General features: G+C 59.3%; 7 protein-coding genes across 7 annotated transcripts; 2 read left to right on the top strand and 5 right to left on the bottom strand.

Annotated features, from left to right (window-relative positions):
- Nucleotides 1-499: 499 nt before the first annotated feature.
- On the bottom strand, nt 500-5,653 carry SCHCODRAFT_02666158 (uncharacterized protein; the record flags this gene model as incomplete). The annotated part of the gene is made up of 14 exons (XM_003025883.1): nt 500-559; nt 602-793; nt 852-1,409; nt 1,493-1,993; nt 2,049-2,225; nt 2,281-2,337; nt 2,389-2,587; nt 2,639-2,916; nt 3,286-3,477; nt 3,526-4,113; nt 4,171-4,704; nt 4,967-5,029; nt 5,076-5,274; nt 5,331-5,653. The coding sequence occupies 14 exons, from the start codon at nt 5,651-5,653 to the stop codon at nt 500-502; spliced, it is 3,921 nt and encodes a 1,306-aa protein (XP_003025929.1).
- A 472-nt stretch (nt 5,654-6,125) lies between these two features.
- Nucleotides 6,126-8,032, top strand: SCHCODRAFT_02537484 (uncharacterized protein). The gene is made up of 2 exons (XM_050343590.1): nt 6,126-6,238; nt 6,290-8,032. Exons 1-2 carry the CDS (start codon nt 6,158-6,160, stop codon nt 7,907-7,909), a joined length of 1,701 nt encoding a protein of 566 aa, XP_050200273.1. The 5' UTR covers nt 6,126-6,157; the 3' UTR covers nt 7,910-8,032.
- A 222-nt stretch (nt 8,033-8,254) lies between these two features.
- SCHCODRAFT_02242963 (uncharacterized protein) lies at nt 8,255-8,698 on the bottom strand. Its single transcript, XM_050342168.1, has one exon. It carries the CDS (start codon nt 8,544-8,546, stop codon nt 8,322-8,324), a length of 225 nt encoding a protein of 74 aa, XP_050200272.1. The 5' UTR covers nt 8,547-8,698; the 3' UTR covers nt 8,255-8,321.
- An 87-nt stretch (nt 8,699-8,785) lies between these two features.
- Nucleotides 8,786-9,389, bottom strand: SCHCODRAFT_02666156 (uncharacterized protein; the record flags this gene model as incomplete). The annotated part of the gene is made up of 3 exons (XM_003025882.2): nt 8,786-9,121; nt 9,172-9,243; nt 9,288-9,389. 3 exons carry the CDS (start codon nt 9,387-9,389, stop codon nt 8,786-8,788), a joined length of 510 nt encoding a protein of 169 aa, XP_003025928.1.
- Nucleotides 9,390-10,001: 612 nt separating this feature from the next.
- SCHCODRAFT_02499860 (uncharacterized protein) lies at nt 10,002-12,657 on the bottom strand (the record flags this gene model as incomplete). Its single annotated transcript, XM_050343092.1, has 5 exons — nt 10,002-10,802; nt 10,858-10,964; nt 11,467-11,473; nt 12,108-12,467; nt 12,538-12,657. 5 exons carry the CDS (start codon nt 12,655-12,657, stop codon nt 10,002-10,004), a joined length of 1,395 nt encoding a protein of 464 aa, XP_050200271.1.
- Nucleotides 12,658-13,481: 824 nt separating this feature from the next.
- Nucleotides 13,482-21,711, top strand: SCHCODRAFT_02620593 (TIP120-domain-containing protein). Its single transcript, XM_050345012.1, has 27 exons — nt 13,482-13,622; nt 13,681-13,792; nt 13,907-13,932; nt 13,988-14,069; nt 14,123-14,190; nt 14,386-14,459; nt 14,921-15,007; nt 15,355-15,404; nt 15,730-15,829; nt 16,145-16,222; nt 16,528-16,647; nt 17,119-17,225; nt 17,420-17,560; nt 17,824-17,926; nt 18,247-18,374; nt 18,470-18,721; nt 18,810-19,037; nt 19,093-19,201; nt 19,258-19,484; nt 19,544-19,659; nt 19,710-19,866; nt 19,918-20,255; nt 20,310-20,404; nt 20,455-20,558; nt 20,613-20,780; nt 20,830-20,976; nt 21,023-21,711. The coding sequence occupies exons 2-27, from the start codon at nt 13,754-13,756 to the stop codon at nt 21,611-21,613; spliced, it is 3,735 nt and encodes a 1,244-aa protein (XP_050200270.1). The 5' UTR covers nt 13,482-13,622; nt 13,681-13,753; the 3' UTR covers nt 21,614-21,711.
- SCHCODRAFT_01138552 (uncharacterized protein) lies at nt 21,678-22,792 on the bottom strand (the record flags this gene model as incomplete). The annotated part of the gene is made up of 6 exons (XM_003025880.3): nt 22,767-22,792; nt 22,359-22,712; nt 22,229-22,310; nt 22,058-22,178; nt 21,987-22,002; nt 21,678-21,861 (listed from the first exon to the last, which is right to left on the bottom strand). The coding sequence occupies exons 2-6, from the start codon at nt 22,661-22,663 to the stop codon at nt 21,678-21,680; spliced, it is 708 nt and encodes a 235-aa protein (XP_003025926.1). The 5' UTR covers nt 22,664-22,712; nt 22,767-22,792.
- Nucleotides 22,793-22,867: the final 75 nt, after the last annotated feature.

The following is a 22,867-nucleotide window of genomic DNA, read 5'->3' as shown; positions in this document are numbered from 1 at the left end:
CACCATCGGGGACACGTACCGAAGGATCCACGCTGGGCGAGAGACCAGGGTTCAGGAATCCGCGCCAAGCGTAGCAGTGCGGCCACCCAGGGCACGCCTCTCAGCCACTAGATCCATCGCGCCGCCCAGACTTGCAGGCGACGCGCCCGCCGAGCACCCCAGGGCATGCAGAAACCGGATCCCAACGGACAACGGACTGAGGCGAGCCCCAACCTCCGCCGGACCCGAGGGATATCCGTGCCACCTTAACCCCCGGCTTTCTCGACGCCGCCTCTGGCGCCGCTGTATGTAACGCGCGGGTCGCCCTCCACGGAGATCCTGTACGCATCGGTTTCCACGAGGTAGGAGGGCAAGAGGTGTTGGTCTATATACTTCTGGACGGTGGCTGTGTTGTATTTTGGTCTATTTGGGGATATGGACTTTGTTTGTTGATACTTAGATTTGCAGGCGATGGTACAAGCGCGTTCGACAGGAGCAACGACTTTCCACAGGGCTGAACTCAACTCGCGTCCGACGGCCCAGCCGTCCCCTTCGCCTCCCCCGCCGATGCCGCTTCCCTCTTCATGAAGGCAATCAGCGTGAACCGCATTGTCGTACTCACCCAAGGGATTACTTCATCAAGCAAGGCGAGCAGCTCCTCGTCCGTCCAGCCCGCAGTGGCCATCAGCGCGCGCGCAGAGTCGAAACCTGCCAGGTGCAGCGCGGGCCCGTACCTTACGAGATGGTGCGGCGACCGCGAGAGGAGCTCGCCGAGGGGCAGGCACCATAAGCCAGGTTCGGTGTCGAGGAGGGCCTGCAACGAGCGCGCTCGAAATCACTTCGGCTGGAAAGATGTACATCATGAGACTCACCCGCAGCCTTCCTCGCTTCGGGATTCCTCCGTCGGCGGGGAGGTGCCTCACGCCTCTGACGAGCACGAAGCGCTCGACGGCGGTCAAGTCCGGCGCGACGTCCTTCAGCATCTCGTGCAGGATGCCCGCCGGCCACGACCGCAGCGCAAGCACGTCCTCGATGGTGGCGATCCCCCTCCCGGCGAGCAGCTGCGCGCGGGGCGACAGGTCGTGGTCGAGGTTGCGGAGGAAGTCGCTCGCAGATCCAGCCGGCGCGGGTGGGGCCGCCGGGCACGCAGCCGAGGCGCGCGCGGCGACGAGGGCCGTCAGGGACGCCACCGACAGCGTCGGCGCGGCGTCGCTGAACTCCCCCAGCGCGCGCACGAGCACGAAGCGGGGTAGCGCTTTCAGGTCCGGCAGCGCCGCAGCGAGGAGGGCGCGCTGCTCCGCCTGTGGCCAGCCCGCGATCGCGAGGAGCGCGCCGAGGGTGCGGAGGCCCGCGCGCTCGAGGGAGGGGAGGCAGCTGGACAGGTTGACGGCGAACTTGCTGAGGAAGCCGGCGATGGGCGTCGACCAGACCTGGGGGACGGTGTCCAGGCGGGTCTGATCCCGACGGAACTGTGAGTGCCAGTGGGAGCGGGGATTGGAGGATGGTGGCTTACTCTGATAGTACCCTTGCAGATCGTCCCGTCGTCCGAGATCGACCTGAAGCCGCGTATAAGGACGTGGCGCTCGAGAATCGAGAGACCTGGCATATCGCGCTCGAAGATGGTGTGGAACCACGCCGCGGGCCAGTCGCGCCTGCTCACGACGTCGGCCGCGCTTCCGAGGTTGCAGGCGACGAGAGATGTGCGGTGGGTAGACATGTCCATGTCGAGGTTGGCGAGAAAGCTAGCGGCGAAGTCGGGAACGTGTGGCGGTGCATGGACCTCAATGACGGTTATCGGCATCGTGCGAGCAGATGTATGCGCGCCAGCGTCAGTTGGGATGGTTCGTTCGCTCGAGGCTGGCTCTATACGGGGAGGGACTGCAGGTGCTGACGCGTTCTCAGGCTTCACAGCTGTGAGCTTAGCGGCATTGGCCGCCTCCGAGGTTCCCTGGTGCACCGTCCCAAGTAGCGTGAGGCTAACCCCTTTCACGAGGGCCGACGACGAAGCGGAAGACTACAAAGACGTCGATACAGCTATGACAGCGGCAGGGCAAGTGTGATGTGCGTACCTGATTGGACTGTAAGCCCACCTTCTGCCGATGCTGCGCGCGACTTTTGCGCGGAAGGGGGGCGACTGCGAATTTGCTGGACCCGGGAATAGAGGAGGTAGGCCGAGGAGGCGCTTCGAACGACGACGCAGATGAATTCTTGAACTTGGTGCGCGCGCTGTTATTCGACTCTGGGGTCTACGAGGATATGAGTTATGCGACACTCGGACCGCGCCGTCGGGGGGATACGCACGTCGCTTGCGCGCTTAGCTGGTATAACTGGTGAGCTATCAATGGTAGGTGCAATATTCTACAGGGATAGATGTAAGCGACGTGGGTTAATCGCGTGTAAAATGTTCACCTTTTTCGGATAGCGCTGAAGAAAAATCGCGTCCGCGTTCGCCCAGTCCTCCGCGACGATGTCTTTGCCGTCCTTGTTCGAGATGAACTTGATGATGGCAGGTTTGGGAGCGCTGATCGCCGCCATGATCTCCTCGATGGAGTACCCGCGCGCGTGCATGAGGCGGATGTCGGCCCTCTTGCCACGGGTGTATTTGAGACTGAAAGAAGATGAGTCTTGGTGCAGGGTGTAAACCACGGGAATAACGCACGGTCGACCTCCCTTGCCTCCTCCAGAAGAAGCGAGCTTTCCAGCGGATAGGCGCCGAGATGTCTGCGGTGTTTCGGTAGTGTTTGCGTTGTCGCTCGCGCCCATATCGTCGATCGGATGCTTTGGAGGCGTTGTAGGCACCGAGAGACGCGTCTCCATCGAGCCTTTCGCGCTGTCAGCCGGGTCGCCATCAGTCGCGTTCACCTCATCCCAGTCCTCTGGGTATGCCAGGGTCAGAGCGATATCGTCGATGTCGTCCTCGTTCAAGTTTGAGGAAAACTGGGATTGAGATTCTGGGGGAAAAGACGCGAAGGAGGCCATGGTGGTGCAGAACAAGGAGAGAAGATGGGGGAATGGAAGAACAAAGGGAACGCGTACGCACCCCAAGGGCGCGACCTCGTGGTTGGGGCGACGCGTCGACGGAAGCCGCCTTAAAGACGCCTTTGACATGAGATGCGTCATGGGCTCCATCTTCTGTATGTCCGCAACGATAAGATCGTGCAGTCATCGTGCAAGAAGCAAGATACAGTATACATACATGCAGTTCTAGCGAGGCCGCAGCAAGCTGAATCAACCCGCAAGGTCTGTCAGCACCTCCGCGTCTCTCTTCAAACAAGCGATGATGCTAAACGAGATGGTCGTGCTCACCCCGGGAAGGGCCTCGTCGAGCAAAGCAAGCAAGTCGCGTACATCCCACTCAGCGAGCACCAAGACAGATTCGAGCGTGCTGAGACCCGCGCCCTCCAGCCGCGGCGCGAACTTCGCTAGATCGTAGGGTGACGCTGAGAGGAACTCAACAATCGTACGCTTTCCGAGGTCCGGATGGGCGTCGAGCTTGTACTGTGATTATTATGAGCGAGAGGACGGCATGTTGTTGCATTGGCTCACCCGAAGCGCGCTTTTTGAATGTTCACCCATCTCCAAGCCCAGACTGTTCTTGATGCCCCGCACGAGGACGTGACGCTCGACAGGTACAAGCTTCGGAAGGACTTGGCGGAGCATGTTGTGCAAATCTTCGGCGTGCCATGAGCGTAGCGAGACAACATCTTCGACGGTTGCGATCCCACAGGTGCTCAGACCGCCCGCGATATACAATAGGTCATGATCCAAGTTGGCGAGGAATGTGGGAGGGAGCGGTCGGGTCGTAGCATCGGTCTTGTGTCCAGTGAGATGCCGCGCTTGCACGGCCGCGACAAGCTCCTGTATGATGGTAGGAGACGACTGGGCGGCCGCGCCGATGCCCTTTAGTTCGCGCTCGAAGACGAAGCGGTGAATGGCCTTCAGGTTCGGCAGCGCTTCGTCAAAGAGCGCTCGACGCGTGTCCTCCGACCAGCCAGCCATGGCCAGAATAGGTCCCAAGAGTCCGAGGCCGGCGCTATGGAAGTCGGGGAATACCGGCGAAAGATCAAGAGCGAGACCCTCGAAGAATCCGGCGCTCGACGTCGTCCAGACCTGCGGTGCCTCGTCCAAGCGAGTCTGTTGACGCGCGTAAGCGACTGAGCACTGCTGGCCAGCATGGTGCGTAGGGCTCACTCTCATCAAGCTCTTCTCCATCGAGCCATCATCCTTAATCAACTTGAACGCCCGCGCCAGCACGAAGCGCTCGAAGACCGACGCGCCAGGTACTTCCCGATCCAAGATGATGCGGAACCACTCGATCGGCCAGTCGCGTCGGCTCTTTACATCTTGCGCAGTGCCGAGATAGCACTTGACGAGAGCGTCGTGGTGCGCGGATAAGTCGACGTCGAGATTGGCGAGGAAGGCGGCGGCGAAGTCGACCTTGAGAGTTTTGGCGGACGGGATGGTGGTCGACGAGGAAGCGTTTTGTGTGGTTCCGGCAAGCATCGAGGCCGAAGCAGTCGTCGGGTGATGAGAACCCTGGATGGTGGAGGCGGTCCCCGCGCCCGTAATTTGGCCGACGGAATCAGCAGGTGGATTGGTATCGCGTGAGGCGTGAGCCTCGAGGCCGGCGACACAGGATTTTCCCGTAGTTATGGGCTGCTTTGACATCGCTCGCAGGTCGAAAGCCTCGGCATATGCACCGGGTACGGGCGCCGGAACGATAGTCTACCGTGGGAATACTTAGTCAGCATCCAAGACGGGAAGGAAATACAGCGATATACCTGGTTCAGGTTCGGCGCAGTAGACTGCGACAGCCGGGATCGTTTGGCTGCATGAGAGGGATCGTGCGGTGCGGACAAGGGGGTGCGCGGCGCTTTGCTTATCGACACGCAAGCCGCGTCGTCCACCGCTCCTAGACTTTCAGACGTGGTGGTGTCCTAGAGTGAGTGTGAGACGAGATGACAGAGCACAGCTATTTGCGACGCACCTCTTGCCTCCGCTTCGAAGGGACAATTTGCGATGCACGACAAGCAGAGGAGCTGGAACCATTCTAATCAGGTCAGAGAACTGCCTTCGACCGGACATATCCCACGCACCTTCGCCGGATACTTCTGCATAATTTCAGCATCTACGTATGACTGATCCTCCGAAAGATCGTCCCTCCTCCCGCTGTTCGTGATGATGCTCTTGATGGTCAGATCGGAGGCCGGGAAGGCGACCTTGATATCGCCGATGGAGTAGCCGCGCTGGTCCATCGCCCGTATCGTAGCCCTTTGGTCGCGTGCGAACTTAGGTCTGCGGATGAGTTAGGTTCGCCAGCAGGGTCGTTGAAGAGGAAAGATGGCACGCACTTTCTGCCCCTTCTTTCGCTCTTCCCAGCGCCGTATTTGTGAGAACTCCGCCCCGATAGGCGCTGGCTTGTCCGACGGGCGCTTGGGGTGTCTACGCTGATAGTCGAAGCCTGAGTGCTCGCCGAGATGGATATCGATGCCGCGCTCTCGCGGTTGTCCATGGGATCGACTGCGTCGTCGTCTTCGCTGTCGTCGGGATACCGTAGCGTCATATGCACTTCTCCCGCGTCACCCGCGTGTACAGAAGGCGAGCGTGAGAGGGCCATGATCCCTGCTGCAGCCGAGGGCGGCAGCATGAAAGGGTGGCCTGGTAGGTCTGTCATGATGTAGGATGAGTGGACGTTGAAGAAGAAGAAGGGAGACAAGCGCGCACCAAGGGCGCAGCGCGCTGTATATTAACGTTCTCCACGCTGTTGACGGCATCCTATCACGCGCATGCACTGTGTCGGCGTGACGCCGCCGAAGATCCAGTCGATATGTTCGCGCATGTCTATCAATGGTACCTCCTTCTTCGTATACGGTAGAAAGTTGGAATGTGGCGCGGGGAATACGTACGATTCAGGCATCCAGATGTCCGGCAAAACGGGGAACGGTGCCTCACAGCATGACCTTCACGTCCGAGTCAGGCCCAGCTTGCGCGCAAGTAGCTCATGGTGTATATTATGTCAGGGTTGCGATTTACTTCACCCTTCGGGATTTTGAATCGTGAACAAGCAGGCAATGATGGGAAGAGGCAAGGACAATCGGCAAGTGATTTATGTCCCGGTATGGGATACCGTTTCTCACGCTTGGACAGCATCTTCTCTTTCACAACCGCCACAACCGATATGCTCGCCGCGACGACCGCCGCGATTTCGGATTTCCGCCAGGCTCTTTTGAATGGAGAACTTCGGCTGTCGCCTGCAGAGGTATATACCTTTTTGCTGAGGATCTTTTCTGGTCCTGACCGACGATCGCAGCTCGAAAACGCGAGATCGCAAGCACATCTTCTTCTCAGCGCGTTGGAATATGCTCAGAACATGCACGCTCCTGGCATCAATCAGGTACCACCCGAGGTTCTTGGTCACGTCTTCCGGCTACTGCAGCCCTTCAGTGGCGACGATTTCCTTCCATCCTTCCCAGATCGACAGATCTATCAATGGACGTGTGTTGCACGTGTATGCAAGTACTGGAAGGGCATCGCCGTGAATGACCCCTCGCTTTGGAGCACAATAGAACTATGCCATGACTCCTCTCCAGCTGCAGTACCCGTGCTCATACGGCGCTCTCGCAACAACCCCCTCCGACTATATCACCGCAGCCGCAGCTTGTTTCTCAAAAGCGATAAGAATATCGGTATCCTTCGCGACATGCTTGCGACGCAGCGCTCCCGCATCGAGCACCTACACCTAGATCTCCAGGACGCTCGATCGAATTATATGACAATAATAGGTGATGCCTTTGCTAAAGTGGTGCCGCATCTGCGCAGTGTTTCCATAGACTTGAAGGATCTCTTCTCACGGTCGCCTCACGCTTTCAAGAATGTGACCGAGCAGCCCTCCGTTGTGCAGCTTACGGTCACTGGGAGTGCTCTGGATTCACTTCACATATTTCCTAGTCTCGTTCGGCTTGCTGTCTCCAGGATCACCGACGTCTCGCAAGCATGCCTATTTGTGCAGTGTCTTCGCCAGTTACCTCGACTCGAAGAGCTCTGCATGTTCTCCATTCGCTTCGTGACTGATGACTACCACCCACCGCCGATCGTAAATCTACCTCGTCTCCAAAGGCTGTATATCGCAGAGATTATCACGCATCCGCTCGGGTCATGTCTGCTGTCAAGCATCGACGTCCCCACCAGTTGCGCGTGCCTGGTTTCTCCGCGGAGAACGCTGGAAATCCTCGAAAATGGGGTACTTCCCGGACGTGGCGCCTTTCGCCCCCCCGATGCTGTCACTACAGTGCAGATACAGACAGTGAAGCGCGGCGCATACATTCACAACGGGACGCTCGTTGCATCGATACACGATACCCTTGCCGTGCTGCCGGACCTCGAATCGCGCGACAGGATCACAAAGCTCATCATTCCGACCTTTAGCGCCCCCACAAGCGGAGACCGCGAGTGGCTGGGCTTCCTCAACCGCATCCTTCGCAGCAGTGTACAGGAGATTGTCGCTGCCGAAAACGCCGCATCCGGGGTCATCGCGACCTTGGACATGATTGTCTCCGCCGCGCCACCCATGGCCCGGATCGCACGCCCCCAACTCAAAAGGCTGCGTATCTACGCGGCGGACGCTTATGAAAAGGAGCGCAAAGAGGGGTTCATGGTCCTGCAGTCGCTGGCGATACGATGTACGTGCGCTGGCATACGACTACAGGGAATATCCATTCACTATGCGGATAAAATGATGGTGCAGATTTTATTCGACTGGGCAGGGACCCTCGTGCGTATGGAGAAGGGTCGAGCAGACAGGTGGAGGGTAGAGGACGAAGAGGGGTACATCCGCAATGTTCCAACCATCGAGCGCAGGAAATGTGTGTGGGGCACGCAGCGCCAGGAATCCGATACTGTACCATTTCGTTCAATTGGTCACCGGGTGTGACCAGTGACATTTAGGACCAACCGTGCACTTGGTCAGCTATACTGGCAACCAAGTGACCAAGTCCAAAACAACATTTAGACAGCCCCTCCGAAGGTGAAGTAGAGGTGGCTACACCCCCCCCCCCCCCCAAGGAACGCTGCCCACCCACGGTGACAGCCGGTCGTCATTTTGGTCAGTCGAGCCTTCGGGGGAGGACATCTGTGACATTTGGTTCAAGTCACCCCCCCCTTGTGACGCGCGACAGACCAATTGAACGAAATGGTACAGTATATGGATGAGATGATCTAGCATCGCTTTTGCAATTCGCCTACAGAGCTAGTCGTAGCAGACTCAAATTTTTGCATGGGATGATACCGCTGTCAATTTGCAACGTTGGAATGTACTAGGTCAATAGAATCTAAAATCGCCCGAGTCAACGACAGGTACTGCAGTAAGTATGCGGAAAAGGCGGACCGTCAATATCCCCCCAAGAAAGCGCAGACGCCTCGCGCTCTTCATGTTTGCTCAGCGGGGCCGTGGGCGCATCCTGATTCAGCCACTTTTGTGAGTGTCTGACGACGGTCAGGGCAATAAACTTGGCGGCTGCATATCCGACGTACAGAGCAACTACATCGTAAAAGCGCTTCGACACCACCATCGATAAATGCTCGCGCGGGCCGAAGGGGCAATGTGCACGCCGGGGGGAGGGCTGGTAGACGTCGGGTGGCTAGCAGACGCGTGCTGGAACCTCCTAAAAGCGGTAGCACCCTCTCAGGCGGGGCCTCAAAGCGTAGCGTAGAGGATCTGATGTCGAAGGCGGTAAAAAGGGTGGGCGCGGCGAGCATTAACGTCTTCGCCCTTTTGAAGCATCGAAGGCAGGAGGTGGGTGCTCAATCTTCAAGAGTCTCGACCTTGTAGACGGTGGTTGAGGAGAGTGGTGAAGCGAACGCTCGCCCTTGCCGATGCGTGATTTTGCTGACCGCCCACGAGCTCTTGAAGCGACACACAGGCTTCCGCCCACCGCGCGCGCAGACGCCGCGCGTCCTGGCCAGCTGTCAAGGAATCCTGATGTGACGCCAGCAGCTCTTCGCGCAGGCGGCAGACGTTCTGACGAAGGGGACACATCTTGTGGTTGGAGGCAGCAAGCGCGGTGTTCATGGTTTCTCGGTGATCGACTGCTGCCAAGCGCTGTTCAACTCGCGCGGCGAGGGTCTCCGCTTGGGTTCGGGCTGCCTGAGCGGAGCGTGAGGGCGGGTATGAGAAGGATGAGCATGACTACGCACCTTTGCATGCCGAAGTTCGATATACAAGGTCGCGATCGCCACCTCGAACGACTCCTTTCCCTCCGCTAGGACCTGGTCGCGACGCACAAGGGCTTCGAGACGCGCTGCGAGCGGACAGTGCGTCCAAGTTCATAGCTAAAACGAGCAAGGAGATGACCCTGCTCGGCGACGCCAACCACCTGTAGCAGTTCGTTGCTGTGAACGTCTTTCGATTCCATTGCCGGCTAACTGGGGTCGTGTTCGATGTTCCGATGTCATGACTTGAGAGTAAGCGCAAGCTGGTCTCGCAGATTGTATGGGAGGTATTCGTTCGCGCTGAGGTTGTCGAACTTTCGCCTTGTGAGCATCCGGCAAGTTGGGAAGGACATGACCGCGGTCAACGAACTATTGTTTCCCGAAACGGAACGATTGTTCACACGTTCAAGCCCCGGTGCTTGCCTGCCACCGGCGTTCTCCCGTCATTCATCGTCATGAGTCCGCCGCTCCCTCGAGCTCTTCTACATAAACTACGCTTCATTGTCTCAACCCCATCTGGAATAGCGGGACAACAACCACCTCCGACGTGTTAAGGCGCGGTGTAGACTCGAAAGGTTCGGCTGACAAGAGAGAGATCATACTACGAGCTATATCGTGCGGACAGGTCTGGTGACTGTGCAGGTCCACGATACCGGTGGCTCTACCATCAAGGAGGATGTGCTTCCATCGTGTCTTGTCCGGCGTGGAACCCTTGAATGCGACGTGGCGCCGGCAGGGCCCTAGATCTCTCCTCCAGCTCCTTCCTTCGACCAGAATTGGTTACGTGAGTGAGGGCTTACTTTACAGAACAGAACTCACTTCCTATCCAGTCGGGCACGGGCTTTGGGATCTCTGACCTCAAGATCAGGCGCGGTCGTGCTAGGGTTGGTACCTACCCACGTCTTCATGATCGTGGTTGTCCATTTGCGCTTCTTGCTGGTGCTCGCGTTGTCAGTGGGCTCTGTAGCCTCGTCTGGGTTGGCTTGCGGCGGCGATTGAACACCGAGGAGCGTGGGGAGTGTGATGGCACGCGAGGTTTGGATGCTGAACGGAGCGGAGGTTGATGCGTATGACTCTGGCGCGACCAATGGTGGCGGATCTCTTGGTGAGTTCTCCGCTCTGCTGTCTGTGGCTGGTATTGAGAGCGGCGCGCCGGCAGGCGGTGGGATGGCGCCCTCGCCATCTTCCGCGGGAGCTGCTCCATATGCCGCCGCGCTCGGAAGGGGTTGCGCTTCTGGCGGGGGAGTGAGAGTCGGAGGCACGTCCGGCTGCTGGTCGATCTTGTACTCCTGCATCTCGACATCTATCCCGCCTTCTTCCTCGCTCCCGTCGTCGTCGTCGTCTTCTCCAGCGTGTAGAATGGCACGCGCCTGCTCAAGCCTCTTGAACAACCGACGAGCCCTGCGTTGCGCCCTCAGGAGCTCCTTCTGCGTCGCCTCCGCCTCATCCTGCAGGCGGCTCACTTCCCCTCGGAGCTGTCGGATCTCGTCATTGGCGACGACCAGACCACGGAACGCGTTGGCGGACCGCTCCGCGGCTTCGGCCGCCCGCTGCCCGGCCTGTACTGCCACATTCCTCGCCTCCGCCGCCTCCGCCTCTGCCCGCGCTCTGGCGTCCTATATGTGTACAGGTGTGTGAGCCCTGCGGTCGCTAAGGTGCATGTCCACGCACCACCGCGCGCTGCAGCTCGATTCTTAGCGCCTCCTTGTCGACCTCTATGGCCTCCTTCTCCTTCGCCAGCGCCTCGTTGCGCCGCCTGAGAGCGTCGACGCGCGGATCTGCACCCGGGTCCATACCAATGATTGGCGATCACGCTGACCGTGCTTAGAAGAGCAGTAAGCGGCCAATCCAGCGGTATACGCTCCCAACCCAGCGGTATACGCTCCGAACTCACACTCAAAAGTCTATCCCCTCAACGAGCTTCTCCAGCCTCTACGAGCTTCTTCAGCCGCCGCCAGGCTCAAGATGGTCAGGAAATCGAACGACATCGGCCGGGATCGGAAGCGCGGCGTCACGCGCCTCCGTGCGACTTTTCGCTCTACATGGTGAGGTTTTGCATGGGGTCCCGATGGGGCAGGATTTTGGCCCGATGGGGCAGGATTCTGGCCTTGTTCCCGAAAGGGATATTCCCCATTTGGTGAAAGTTGTCGCCTGGTTCCGATCCGTGGGGCGAACTTTGCGGGTTGGGGGGGGGGTTGGTTTCGGGGTTTGGTGGGGGATTGACTGTGAAAAAGTTCTGTGTGCTATACTCGACGTGTGAGGTTTGTGTGAGATGGCCACAAGAGAGCTGTGGAAGGCTTGCTCTTGACTAGTGCCTCAACTTCATCGGCGAGAAAGCTCATCTAGCTAAAGAAGGCAGCACTGCAGCAATGGCATTTAGGGAGATGGTAGAGCATGTTAGCTTCGAAGAATTTGTCCAGCTCCAAGGCTCACTCACCCCTTCGTGTCCGTAATCGCATCCATGTGGAAAAAACTTATGGTCCTCGTCGTAGTCGCCGTAGTCGCCGCTGTGGATCCGGTTGACTTCTTACTGGACAAGCTGGTACGTAGCATTGTCGCTCGAAGTGCGCCTGCGGACGGTAGGCAGATTGGCTCGAGGGGATGCAGTGGTGAGGCTATGAAAAGACATGGCGGGACTAAGGGCGCGTGTAGATTGGAACAGAGCGACAGAAGGCATGTAGATCAGAACAAAAAGATAGAAGACACGTAGATCAGAACAAAAAGAAAGGAAGGGGCTGGCGAGACTCGGGTCGCACCGTCGCCCGATTGCGTAGCTGACCCAGAAGGATGGAAGATCTCACCAGTTCTGCACCACGAAAGAAAAAGGAGAGTGACCGGTGATCATATCGAGGACCCGTAGATGAGATATAGTACAGACTATCTGCGCTGATGATATTCAAAGTGCAACCAGCCGCTCACACGTAGCTCGAGAAGGGATGCTTCGCACGCAGCGCCTTCATCTGCCGCTCGGTATTGAACTTGTAGCCCAAGAGCGCGCCATGGCACCAGTCGCACGCGGCGACGCGCTGGAACAGGTCGATGCTGAACAGGCGGTCGAGGCTGCGGAGGTTCTGGGCACCGCCGTCGACTACCACGAGCGCGATGTCGCGCTGTATCGAGCGCCAGATCTCAGCGCGCTTGTCGCCGAGCTTGCACGCCTCGTAGGTGTCATGGTAGTCGTTGTAGTGCGCGTTTGGGGCCTCCTCGTCGATGTGGACTTCGCTTGAGAGGGTCCCGGGGAGACCGAGCGCGATCTGGTTGTAGGCGTCGTTGAAGGTGACCTTGACGAAGCGCGTTAGAGATGCGAGCTCGCGGGGGTGCTGTAGTGATGGCGGGAGTATTATGACGCACCCATGGCAGGATGAGAGAGGCGGGCAGGATCTCCTTCATGGTCTTGAGGTCCGTGCCGATGGCGTGAGGCGCGGCGGCATCCAAGATGTCCATATAATTATGCCGCGCGGCGAACTTCATCGCTTTGGTCGGATGATCCTGAGCTGTGTATCTGAGATTTGAGGTCAGTGGGGTAGAGTCATTAGGCACAGCGTGGCGTTATTAGGCACCCTGCGCAAAAGTCAATCGACACGCACAGCATATACGCGTGGCACGCAACAATGGCGGTGTGGACGACGTATTTGTGGGCCGCCTCAGCGAGGTCGTCGACGACCCAGATGGAGAGAGGCGCCAAGTTGATGGGGATGTCGAAGTAAACGAAGCGGAATAGCAGCTCGAGCGTCGCGGCGTCCTCGTCGAGGACGATCTTCTCCGCAGAGGACGACGTGACGCCGGAGGGAGGCGCAAAGTCGGACGCGCGCTCGAGCTTGTCGCGCTCGACATAGAATACCTTGCCGTCCTGAGATTGGAAGGCGACGGTAGTGGGCGTTTGCGTGGAGACTGGAGCGATTAATTGTGAGGTGCGAAGTTATGGTACACGTGACGTACATCTCTCCGATACTGACACAGGAGGTGCCCTGTCGGCCATAGCTTATGGCGTGTTTCGATTCGCTCGAGGGGAAGAGGGTTGGGGAAGGAAGGCGTAGGATGGAGAAGAGGAAGACGAGAAATATGACGCCAAATGTCTCACAATACAAAGAGACGTGCGGCGTAAGCTGGTGTCCGCTTGAGAATAGCGTATAACTGTGTTCCCTCGTCCAATACACAGACTTCTGATTGATTTTGGCGACGAGACGGTGATCGCGCAAGTCAAGAGCCGAGTCCGCTGGGATGCGATCGCGGCCCGGAGCCCGAGCCGACGACGCCACAAAGTGGGAGTCGGGACCGCAGGATGTGGCGTCGATCGCGATTGTGCCCTTTCACCACTGTCCAGCCGGCTCTGTTCCCGAATCCATCCATCGTCAGACCTGAACGCATATACGACTCTTTGCATACGTCCTGCTACCGACACCGCGTCCCCTCGACGCACGATAGCGTCCCAGACCGTGAGCGCCGCGCGTCCTCGACCGCCCGTGCGATTCTGACGCGTACCCGCGGATGCAGACGACTGAGAGCATACACGGAACGACACAGCGTAGCATAGTGAAGAAGGACAAGGAGGAGAGAGCTGCCCAAGATGACGAAGACGTACATGATGAACAGCCTCATCGAGAAGGTGCGCAGCGCGCCAGTCCTGATCACACGCCCGGCAGCGCTGACCGCGACGCGTCGATCTTTCCCGCTGTGCTTGCATGGGATGTCCAACGTGCCCTGCCTTTTGCGCGTGTAGATGCAGAGCCCGGACCAGGACTATCGGTGCGTGGGGTGCGGGTGGGGAGGGCGGCGCTTGCTGACGTGAGGCGGGCTGCAGGTTTATGGGCCTGAATGACCTCATGAACGAGATCAAGAACGACCCGGGCTCGTTCTTGGGCGAGGAGGCGACGGAGACGAAGGTGTGTGGCGATGGCGGGTGCGGGAGTACCGCAGCTGACGGAGGCGCGCCTAGGTGTTGAAGCAGGTCTTGGCGCTTGTGGAGGACAAGATCAGCGAAGTGAAGAACCAGGCGGTCAAGTGGTGCGTCTTCGCGTCTTGTATGTGCATGTTCGCGGTCGCTGATTTGTACTTCCTTCTTCGTCCACCTCGCCGCCGCCACCGCTCATGTCCCGCCCGCCGTCGTTCACTCGCCACTGATTTCGCACACGCGCCCACCTCTTGATCTCACCCTCATCTATGCACCCCATCTTCACTTCACCTGTGCATCCTCCATAGCCTCGGTCAGCTCATCAAGATCATCAAGCAGTCGCAGATGGAGCTCGTCGTCGATCGCCTCATCGACTTTTCGGGTACGTCCTGCGATGAAGTCATCGTGTCCTGTCCTTCATTGTATCGCGTTCTTCATATCGCATCCTTCCCTTGTCCGCTCTTTCTCATCCCCTTCCTACTCGCCACGGCTATGATTCGCAACTATGCGTCAACCTCATCCTTCCCGCTCACGTGCTCGTACTACTCCCCGTCCCCCGCCCGCCTTCCTCACCCTCTTCCCCACTCCCTCTCCTCTCATCCTCCTGCCTTCCTCGCCCTCCCATGCTCACCTCACCTCATCCCCTCCGGCACCTCCCCCTCCTCCCCCTCCCCACCTCTTCACCTCTTCTCCGACCTCATCCCCTCCTCCATCTCCTCCTCCATCTCCTCCCCCACTCCCTCTCCTCCCCTCCCTCTCCTCTCCTCCTCACCCCGTCCACCCCCACCCCTAACCAACCCTACTAACCATAACTAAAATCACAAACTAACACCTCCCCCCTAGCCGGCAAAGACGACGAGCTGCGGGACATCGCGAGCCTCGCGCTGAAGACGATCACGGCCGAGCTGCCGCCGGAGGGGAAGATTGCGCGTGAGTGGGCGTTTTTTGGTTGAGTGCGGGGGGGGAGGTTGGTTGTTTGTTTGGTTTGGTTAGTTGGGTTGCTGCGGGAGAGGGAGCGGGGGGGTTGGGTTGGGTTGATTGGGTTCGGTGCGGGGGGAGGGGATGATGGAGGGGAAGGGGGAGCTCTCAGTCGCTGGCGCGCGCCGGGACTGATACTCTCGCGCGCGCTGGGACTGATACTCTCGCGCGCGCCGCTTGCTCTACTGATACTATCGCGCACCTCTCTACACCTCGCGCGCTAACCTCGCATCCTCCCGAACGTCGCATGCTCACACCACCGGACGCCGCATGCTGACACCCCCCCCCCTCCCCCACAGACTCCGCGACCGCGAAATTGGCGCCCAAGCTCCTCGCGCAGGCGGCGAATGTGCGTATCTCGGTCGACTGCCCCAGTTGTGATGCCTTGTTGATCTCCCCGCTCGCTATAACTTAACAACCCCGTTTCCGGTACCCTCCCGGCTCGCTCACTGCCTCGTTTGCGATGCTAATCTTCTCGCTATGATTTCCCCACTCGCCATTCCTTGCCGATCTCAATCGCTATACCTTGCCGATCTCAGTCGCCATTCCTTGCCGATCTCAATCGCTATATCTTGCTCCCCTCCTCGCTATATGCCTTGCTGCCCACCCCACCCCCGCTCGCTGATCTCCCCCTCCACCCCACCCTTCCCGCTCGCTAACTAACCGCCCCACAGCCCGCGACCCCGCCGGAGGCGCTCGTCGAGACGCTCGCGATTCTGAGCATCCTGATCGGCAGGTTCCCGGCGCATTTTGTGGCGCCGGTGGGTGGTGGGGGTGAGTGGTGCATTTCGCTGAGTGATCGTGCCCTTTGGTGCAGGCCTTTTATTTGTCCCGCCCTTTTTATTTGTTGCGCGCTTTCGTTTTGTTTGTTTTCGTGCTTTCGTTTGTCTCGCGCTTTCGTTTGTTTTCGTGCTTTCGGTTGTTGCGCCTTTTCCCCGTGTCGCGCTTTCGGTTGCTTCTCCCTTTCATCTGTTTCCTCGTCTCGCTTTCATCTGCTTCCTCGTCTCGCTTTCATCTGCCTCGCGCTTTCATCCGGGCCCGGGCGCGCCTCTGGGTTCCTCTATGAGCCATGCTGACCACCTCACACAGGCCCGGGCACGGCATCGGGCGCGACGCAGGCGGTCGTCCTGGACCCGCCCCCTTTGGTCGTGCTGGCGCCGTTGTTGGGTGCGTACACATCTCGGTCGATCTCTTACTCTTAGCGCGCGGTCGAACTTTTACTTTCGGCATGAGGTCGATGTTTTACTTGCGGCGCGCGGTCGAGCTTTTACTTGCGGCGCGCGGCCGATCTTTTACTTGCCTCGCGCGGTCGATCTTCTACTTTCAGCGCGCGTTCGATCTTTTACTATCAACGTGTGTTTGACCTCTTACTCTGACCACGCGGTCGACCTCTTACTCACACCACGCGTTCGATCAACCTTTCACCATATATTGGTCGACCTGTCACTCTCAGCACGCTGACACGAACACAGCCCACCCGCGCCCCGTCGTGCGCAAGCGCGCGATCGGCACGCTCGCGCAGTTCGCGCCGCTCGCGCCGGCGGAGCTCGTGAACGGCCTGCTGGAGAAGGCGGTGGTGGGCGGGCTTGGCGGTGAGTGTTTTTTGTTTGCTTGTTTTCTTTTATTGCTTGTTTTTTTTTTGCTTGTTTTCTTTTATTGCTTGTTTTCCTTTATTGCTTGTTTTTTGTATTGCTTGTTTTCTTTTTCTCCGAAATGGGGTTTGTATGGGCGAGCGGGGTGTTTCGTTGGCGAGCGGGGTGTATCGTTGGCGAGCAGCGTGTACCGTTGGCGAGCAGCGTGTACCGTTGGCGAGCGGGGTGTATCGTGGGCGAGCAGGGTGTAATGTGGGCGAGCAGGGTGTAATGTGGTCAGGCAGTCTGCCTCGCGAGGATGCCAAGGTGGATTGGACGCTTGCGGATGGCGGAGTGAACGCTTGCGAACGACGGACGGAACGTTTGCGAACAACGGAGCGAACTCTTGCAACGACGGAGCGGAACGTTTGCAAACGACGGACGGAACTTTTGCAGACAACAGAATGAGGAACGCTGACTGCTCTCCCCTAGCCCCCACGCCGACGATCCCGCAGCTCGTGTCCGCGCTCGCGCGCACCGCGCCCGCGGCGGTGGCGAGTTATGTGCCGAAGGTGGTGCCCGCGTTCTTGGAGCGGTTGGTGCGTGATTTAGTTCCCTTGCGTCTTCCCTCCCCCTGCTCCGCGACGTCTCTCTGCCCGCTAGGCTATGTTGCCGATGCACGCTATCCCTCCACCCCGCTCTTCGACCCTTGCGCCCTTCTGCTTTTCTTTTGCGCCCTTCCGCTTTTCGTCCTTGTATTTCTGCACGACTCTTATTGACCCCAAATCCCCAGGCCTCCGCCGCCCAGGCCGCCGACGAGGCCTCGTCGGAGGAAGAGGAGCTGAGGGAGTATATACTGCAAGCGCTGGAGACGCTCGTGCTGCGCTGCCCGACGGAGGTTGGTGCGTGGGTGGGCGGGGAAGGAGGGGGGAAGGTGAGTGTTAGGGCTTGTTTTCTTTATGTGACGGAGAGGGTGGGGGTGGGAGTGGGTATGGTGGGAGGGTATGACTGGGGCGCTAGGCGGACCCGGGCGGTGGTGTAGCTGGAGGCAGGCGCTGGCGTAGCTGGAGGCAAGCGCTGGCGTAGCTGGAGGCAGGCGCTGGCGTAGCTGGAGTCGGGCGGTGGGATAGCTGCAGCGAAGGGAAAGATAGCATTATGCGGTGATGAGCGCTAACGCCCGCCCTCCCCCAAAACCAGCCGACGATCCTCTCCGCGGGGACGACGTGGATCAAGTACGACCCGAACTACGCGGCGGGCGACGATGAAGATGAGGAGATGGGGAGCGCGAGCGATGACGAGGGTGAGCGGTCTTTCTGTCGACGTGCGGTCTTTCTGTCGACGTGTGGTCTTCCTGTCGAAGTTGAAGAGAGATGAGGAGCGTGCCTCCTTTGCCTCTCCGTTTGTCTGCGCCTCCGGCTTATGCGATCCTTATGCGTTTCGTTCCATTCTCCATTCCTCCATCGTCCCCCTCGTCTATCCTCATTTACATCCACCATACCCCTTTGCCCTTTTTCTGTCCTTTCCTCCTCCCGCCTCCCTTCACCCCATACGCCAATCAAAATCGACCTTTTCAACTGTAGCTTATCAATCGCTTACTAAAACTGACCCTCAACCCCTCAGACGACGCCTCGCTCGACGAATACTCTGACGACGAGGACACGTCGTACAAGGTGCGCCGCGCGGCGGTGAAGCTGCTCGCGGCGGTGATCTCGACAAGGCCGGAACTGCTGGGTGTAGTGTATCGGGAGGTGAGTGTCGAGGAGCATGAGGGATGCAACCCTCGTCTGTCAGGGAAATGGGGAAGTGTGTAATTACGAGCTCGAAGCTGACATCCCACCCCCAGGTCTCTCCCGTCCTCATCCAGCGCTTCAGCGAGCGCGAGGAGACTGTGCGCCTCGAGGTGTGGTCAACGTACGTGACGCTGCTGAACGCGACTGCGGTGTATGGCACCCTGGCCGCGAGCGTGCCGAGCGGGAAGCGCAAGCGGGGAGATGATGAGGAGATGCCGCCCGCTGGAGCGTCGCCGGTCGATTTGCTGACGGAGCAGGTGCCGGCGCTGACGAAGGCGCTGCTGGGGCAGCTCAGGCCGCCGAAGGTGAGTCTTCCAGGCGCGGGAGGGGACCTCCAGCGCCCCTCTTGCACGGCACGCTTACCTGACGCACGCGCTGACCGCCCTTTCCCAGACGAACGCCACCGTCCTCTCCGCCGGCTTCCGCGTCCTTGGCGCCCTACTGTCGGTGCTCCCGGGCAGCCTCGCGCAGCAAGCCCCTCAGGTGCTGGCAACAACGACCGCGGTGCTCAGTCAGCCCGTCGCTGCGGGGACTGCGCCGTTGCACGTGGCGGTGATGGGGTTCTTGAGCTTGTTTGTGGGCACGCATGCGCCGGGCGTGTGGGGGGCGGGGTTGGGGAAGGTGGGTGGCTCAGTTTGGGGCTTTTGGGACGATGGGCTGACGTGGGTCTCTGCAGTTGACGCCGGTGCTGCTGTCCCGCGCGAAAGAGCGGCATCCGAGGGTGGCGGCGGAGGCGTTGAAGACGCTCTCGGCGCTACTCAACAACTCCAAGCCGGTAAAGAGCGGTAGGTCGTCGGTGGCCGGCGTCATTGAGTGTCGTTACTTATGCCGCTTGTTATAGCCCCCTGGGTCGACGGCCTTTACGACGAGGTTGTCGCGCGTCTTTCAAGCGCGGACACCGACGCGGACGTCCGCGCGCGTGCTGAAGAGGTCGTCGGCGACCTCTGGGTCTGCGCGGGCGAGGCCGTGCGCGGCAAGGGCGGGAAGGAGTGGGAGGCGGTGTGCAGGACGTCGGGAAATACGGAGGGCGCGGTCCGGGTAGTGACCCGAGTGGCGACGGAGACGGAGGTGAGTGTGGCGCTGGTGGGGAGTGGTCAGAAGGGGAGATGGCTGATATGATACGCAAGGGTTTGAGCGATCAGTGGGTCAACGGATGCGTGCAGTGGGCGCTTACGCTGTTGAGGAAGAGCGGGCGGGCGGGCAAGATTGAGATCTTTGGGATGTTGAATGCGTTGATTCGATGGTGGGTGGTTCGGTTAGAGTGAATAGCGGGGTATATTGATGGGCTTGCAGCTATGCCTCCGTGCCGCCCGAGGTCGTCCGCGAGCTCATTGCGCAAGTCAAGGGCTTCGTGTCGCTCTCGGATATCGCGCTTCTGTCCCAGTCGCTGAACCTCATCGCGTCGCTGCTTGAGGTCGCACCCGCGACTGCGTTCCCCGAGGTCGAGAAGGTACGTCACTTTCCGACTGCTTAGCTGTTGGTATCCTGACGCCCATCGTAGACCGTGCTCGGCCAAGTGTACAATCTCGCGTACTCCCCCCTCCTGGCCGGCAGCAGCCTCGACGCGGTCCTCGTGTTCATCTCCTCGCTCGTCTCCGCCGACAAGCAGATCTCCCCGCACGTCATCCCCGGCCTTGCGATCGCCGCGGACAAGGCGCCCAAGGGCGAGGTGTCCGCGGCCAACGTCGCGCGCTGCATTGCGCAGGTCGTCCAGGCGGACCTCGGCGTCGCGGCGGGCACGATCGCGGAGTACGCGAAGCATGTGCGCAAGGGTGGGAAGGCGAAGACGTCGACGGTGGTGCTGAGCTTCTTGATTCTTGGAGAGATTGGCCGCTTTGTGTGAGTAGTACGGCGTGGGGGGAATGGCACTCTGTATGCTGATGGGTGCTACAGGGATATGTCGCCACAGGTGGATATCTTCCAGGCGGCGATTGCGCACTTTGAGTCGGAGCAGGAGGAGGTTAGGGCGGCGGCTGCGTTTGCTGCGGGTAAGTCTGAGCTTGAAGGCAGTGAGTGAGAGATGCTGATAGTCCTGCAGGCAACATCACCGTCGGCAACTTGCATCACTTCCTACCGGCGATCGTCAAGCTGGTGGAGACTGATACCAAGAAGCGACTTCTAGCACTGCACGCGCTGAAGGAGGTGAGTGGGAGCCATTCCTTCCTTCAGGATCGACACTATTGACGTGCTCTACAGGTCGTAACGCACTCATCTCATGGACAGCTAGAGAGCGTCGCGGACACGCTATGGGTTCCACTGTTCGAGCACTCTGCCAACTCGGAAGAGGCTACCCGCAATGTTGCCGCTGCCTGCCTCGGCAAGCTTGCCATGACGCACCCATCGCGCTACCTGCCCCAACTCCACGTCGGTGATTCCTACCATGAAATTGACCTAATTCTCACTTCATGTACAGGATCGCATCAAGGACGCGAATCCTTCGGCAAGGGCCACGGTCGTATCCGCTATCCGCTATACCTTCGCGGACTCAGCGCGCTCTTACGACGAACTCTTGGCACCTCTGCTCGTGGACTTCTTGACGCTCATGCAGGATCCAGACTTGGTGAGTAACTGCCCTTCGCGAAGACTTGACGCTTATCTGCATACAGACTGTCCGCCGCCTCGCACTTTCCGCGCTCAACTCGTCTGCGCGTACGAAGCCGCACTTGATCCGGGAGCACCTCCCCAAGCTCCTTCCGCAACTCTACGCGGAGACCACGATCAAGCCGGAGCTCATCCGTACCGTGCAGATGGGCCCCTGGCAGCACAAAGTCGACGACGGCCTCGAGGCGCGCAAGACCGCGTACGAGACGTTGTACACGCTGCTCGACACCTGCCTCGCCGTGCTCGACCTGCGCGAGTACCTCACGCACGTCATCCGCGGCCTGGACGACAACGCGGACGAGGTGAAGGTGATCTGCCACATGATCCTGTTCCGCCTGTCGCAGGTCGCGCCCGCGGCGGTCGCGCTGCGGCTCGACGAGGCGACGCCGGCGCTGGAGAAGACGGTGAAGGGCGCGAATGTGACGAAGGACACGGTGAAGCAGGACCTCGAGCGCGCGGCGGAGCTCCAGCGCAGCACGCTGCGGGCGGTCGTGGCGATGAGCAAGATTGCGGGGAGCGGCGTGAGCCCGCGCTTCGAGGCGTTCGTGGAGGAATTGAAGAAGAACGCGCAGTTCGGGAATGAGTTCAGAGATTAGTGGAATGGAACGATGTACGAAGATGCTGTTGTACTGTAGTTGCACGTTGTACTGTCAAAGTTAGTCAGAGAATCCTTGTTGCTTGTACCCTGCCGGAGACTGGTGAGGTGCTTGCTTCTGTTCGCAAGGCTGCGCGGGTCCTGGCAGCGACAAAGGGCGCGAGGGCGGGACCGCACGTCCGCACGCTGATAACCTCGAAGAACTTCGAAGGAAGCCCTTCTTGAGCTTCATCCATGACCGTCATGGGCCTAGACGTATGTCGGACAGCGAATGTGGCGCACGAAGGGCCTTCCGTTACAATTTTACCTGGTATTATTACATTTTAGTATTCGAGCTTCACAGACGGTGCTGTTGTATGTGGCGCATGACGAACAGGGATGCTATGAGCTCTGCGAGGACGTTGCATCAGATAAGACTCATAGATATCTAATGAAGACCGTTCACCCATGGATATCTGGGAGAAGGGCTCGTAGACCGTCAGCGCATTCCCAGAGACGCCATAGACACGCTCATTATCGCGCTTGAAGGTGTAGTGGGCGACGAGGTAATTTTCTGACGTTGTGCACTGCGCAAGCATTATCAAAGCGTGTATGCGAGGATGGGGCTTCAACGTACCGTCCACTCGTGTCCTGGGACCGAGCGATGGGACCAGGTATATTCGCGTCCGTCTGACGCCGCAAATTTGCGATGGAGAGAACTGCACGATGCCCGTCAAAGAGCTCGAGCGCAAATGCGCACGACGTACCTTCCGAATATGGACAGCTTCTTGAGATACCGAGCCATGGGTATCGTCGCACCATTGGCGAAGTCTATGGTGCCCAGCGAATGGTCTTTGCCAAAGTCGAGTCGTATGCGCCGTTCGTGCCGGGGCGGCAACGAGTCTCGATGTCGGGACGCGCGGTGCAGCATCTCGTATATCATGATGCTCGTGTCCGATGGCGTGCCGTTGGAGGGGCAGACTTTGAAGTACGCCCGGTCGTACATCTCGTCGAAGTCCGTGTCCGCGAGGAGGCCGGTGCGGTCCTCAAAGGTGTACGGAACAGAGGTCATCGCGCGCTCTGTCTGAGAGTCGTCAACGTCGCTGGTCAAAGGTGGGCGCCTAAGAGAAGGCGTAAGTCCGTGACAATGAAGCGGCGGTGCGCGTTATATACACCTCCGCTAATGATGATGATGGCGGCGCTAGACAGGCGCGCCTCCGGAGAGCTAGCGTGCGCCCGGAGAGCTGGCGCGGCGCCCACGTGCGAGTCTGCCTGT

This window comes from Schizophyllum commune (genome assembly GCF_000143185.2).
Source record: "Schizophyllum commune H4-8 unplaced genomic scaffold SCHCOscaffold_5, whole genome shotgun sequence".
Taxonomy (NCBI): Eukaryota; Fungi; Basidiomycota; class Agaricomycetes; order Agaricales; family Schizophyllaceae; genus Schizophyllum; species Schizophyllum commune.
This window is presented reverse-complemented; position numbering and strand designations above follow the sequence as displayed.

Bases quoted from the DNA above. Each gene is read 5' to 3' on its own strand.
- SCHCODRAFT_02537484 (XM_050343590.1), top strand. From the start codon at position 6,158: ATGCTCGCCGCGACGACCGCCGCGATTTCGGATTTCCGCCAGGCTCTT. The intron at 6,239-6,289 runs GTATATACCTTT...CGACGATCGCAG, and splicing joins TTCGGCTGTCGCCTGCAGAG to CTCGAAAACGCGAGATCGCA.
- SCHCODRAFT_02242963 (XM_050342168.1), bottom strand. From the start codon at position 8,546: ATGGTGGTGTCGAAGCGCTTTTACGATGTAGTTGCTCTGTACGTCGGA.
- SCHCODRAFT_02620593 (XM_050345012.1), top strand. From the start codon at position 13,754: ATGACGAAGACGTACATGATGAACAGCCTCATCGAGAAG. The intron at 18,375-18,469 runs GTGAGTGTCGAG...TCCCACCCCCAG, and splicing joins TGGGTGTAGTGTATCGGGAG to GTCTCTCCCGTCCTCATCCA. The intron at 19,660-19,709 runs GTGGGTGGTTCG...ATGGGCTTGCAG, and splicing joins TTGAATGCGTTGATTCGATG to CTATGCCTCCGTGCCGCCCG.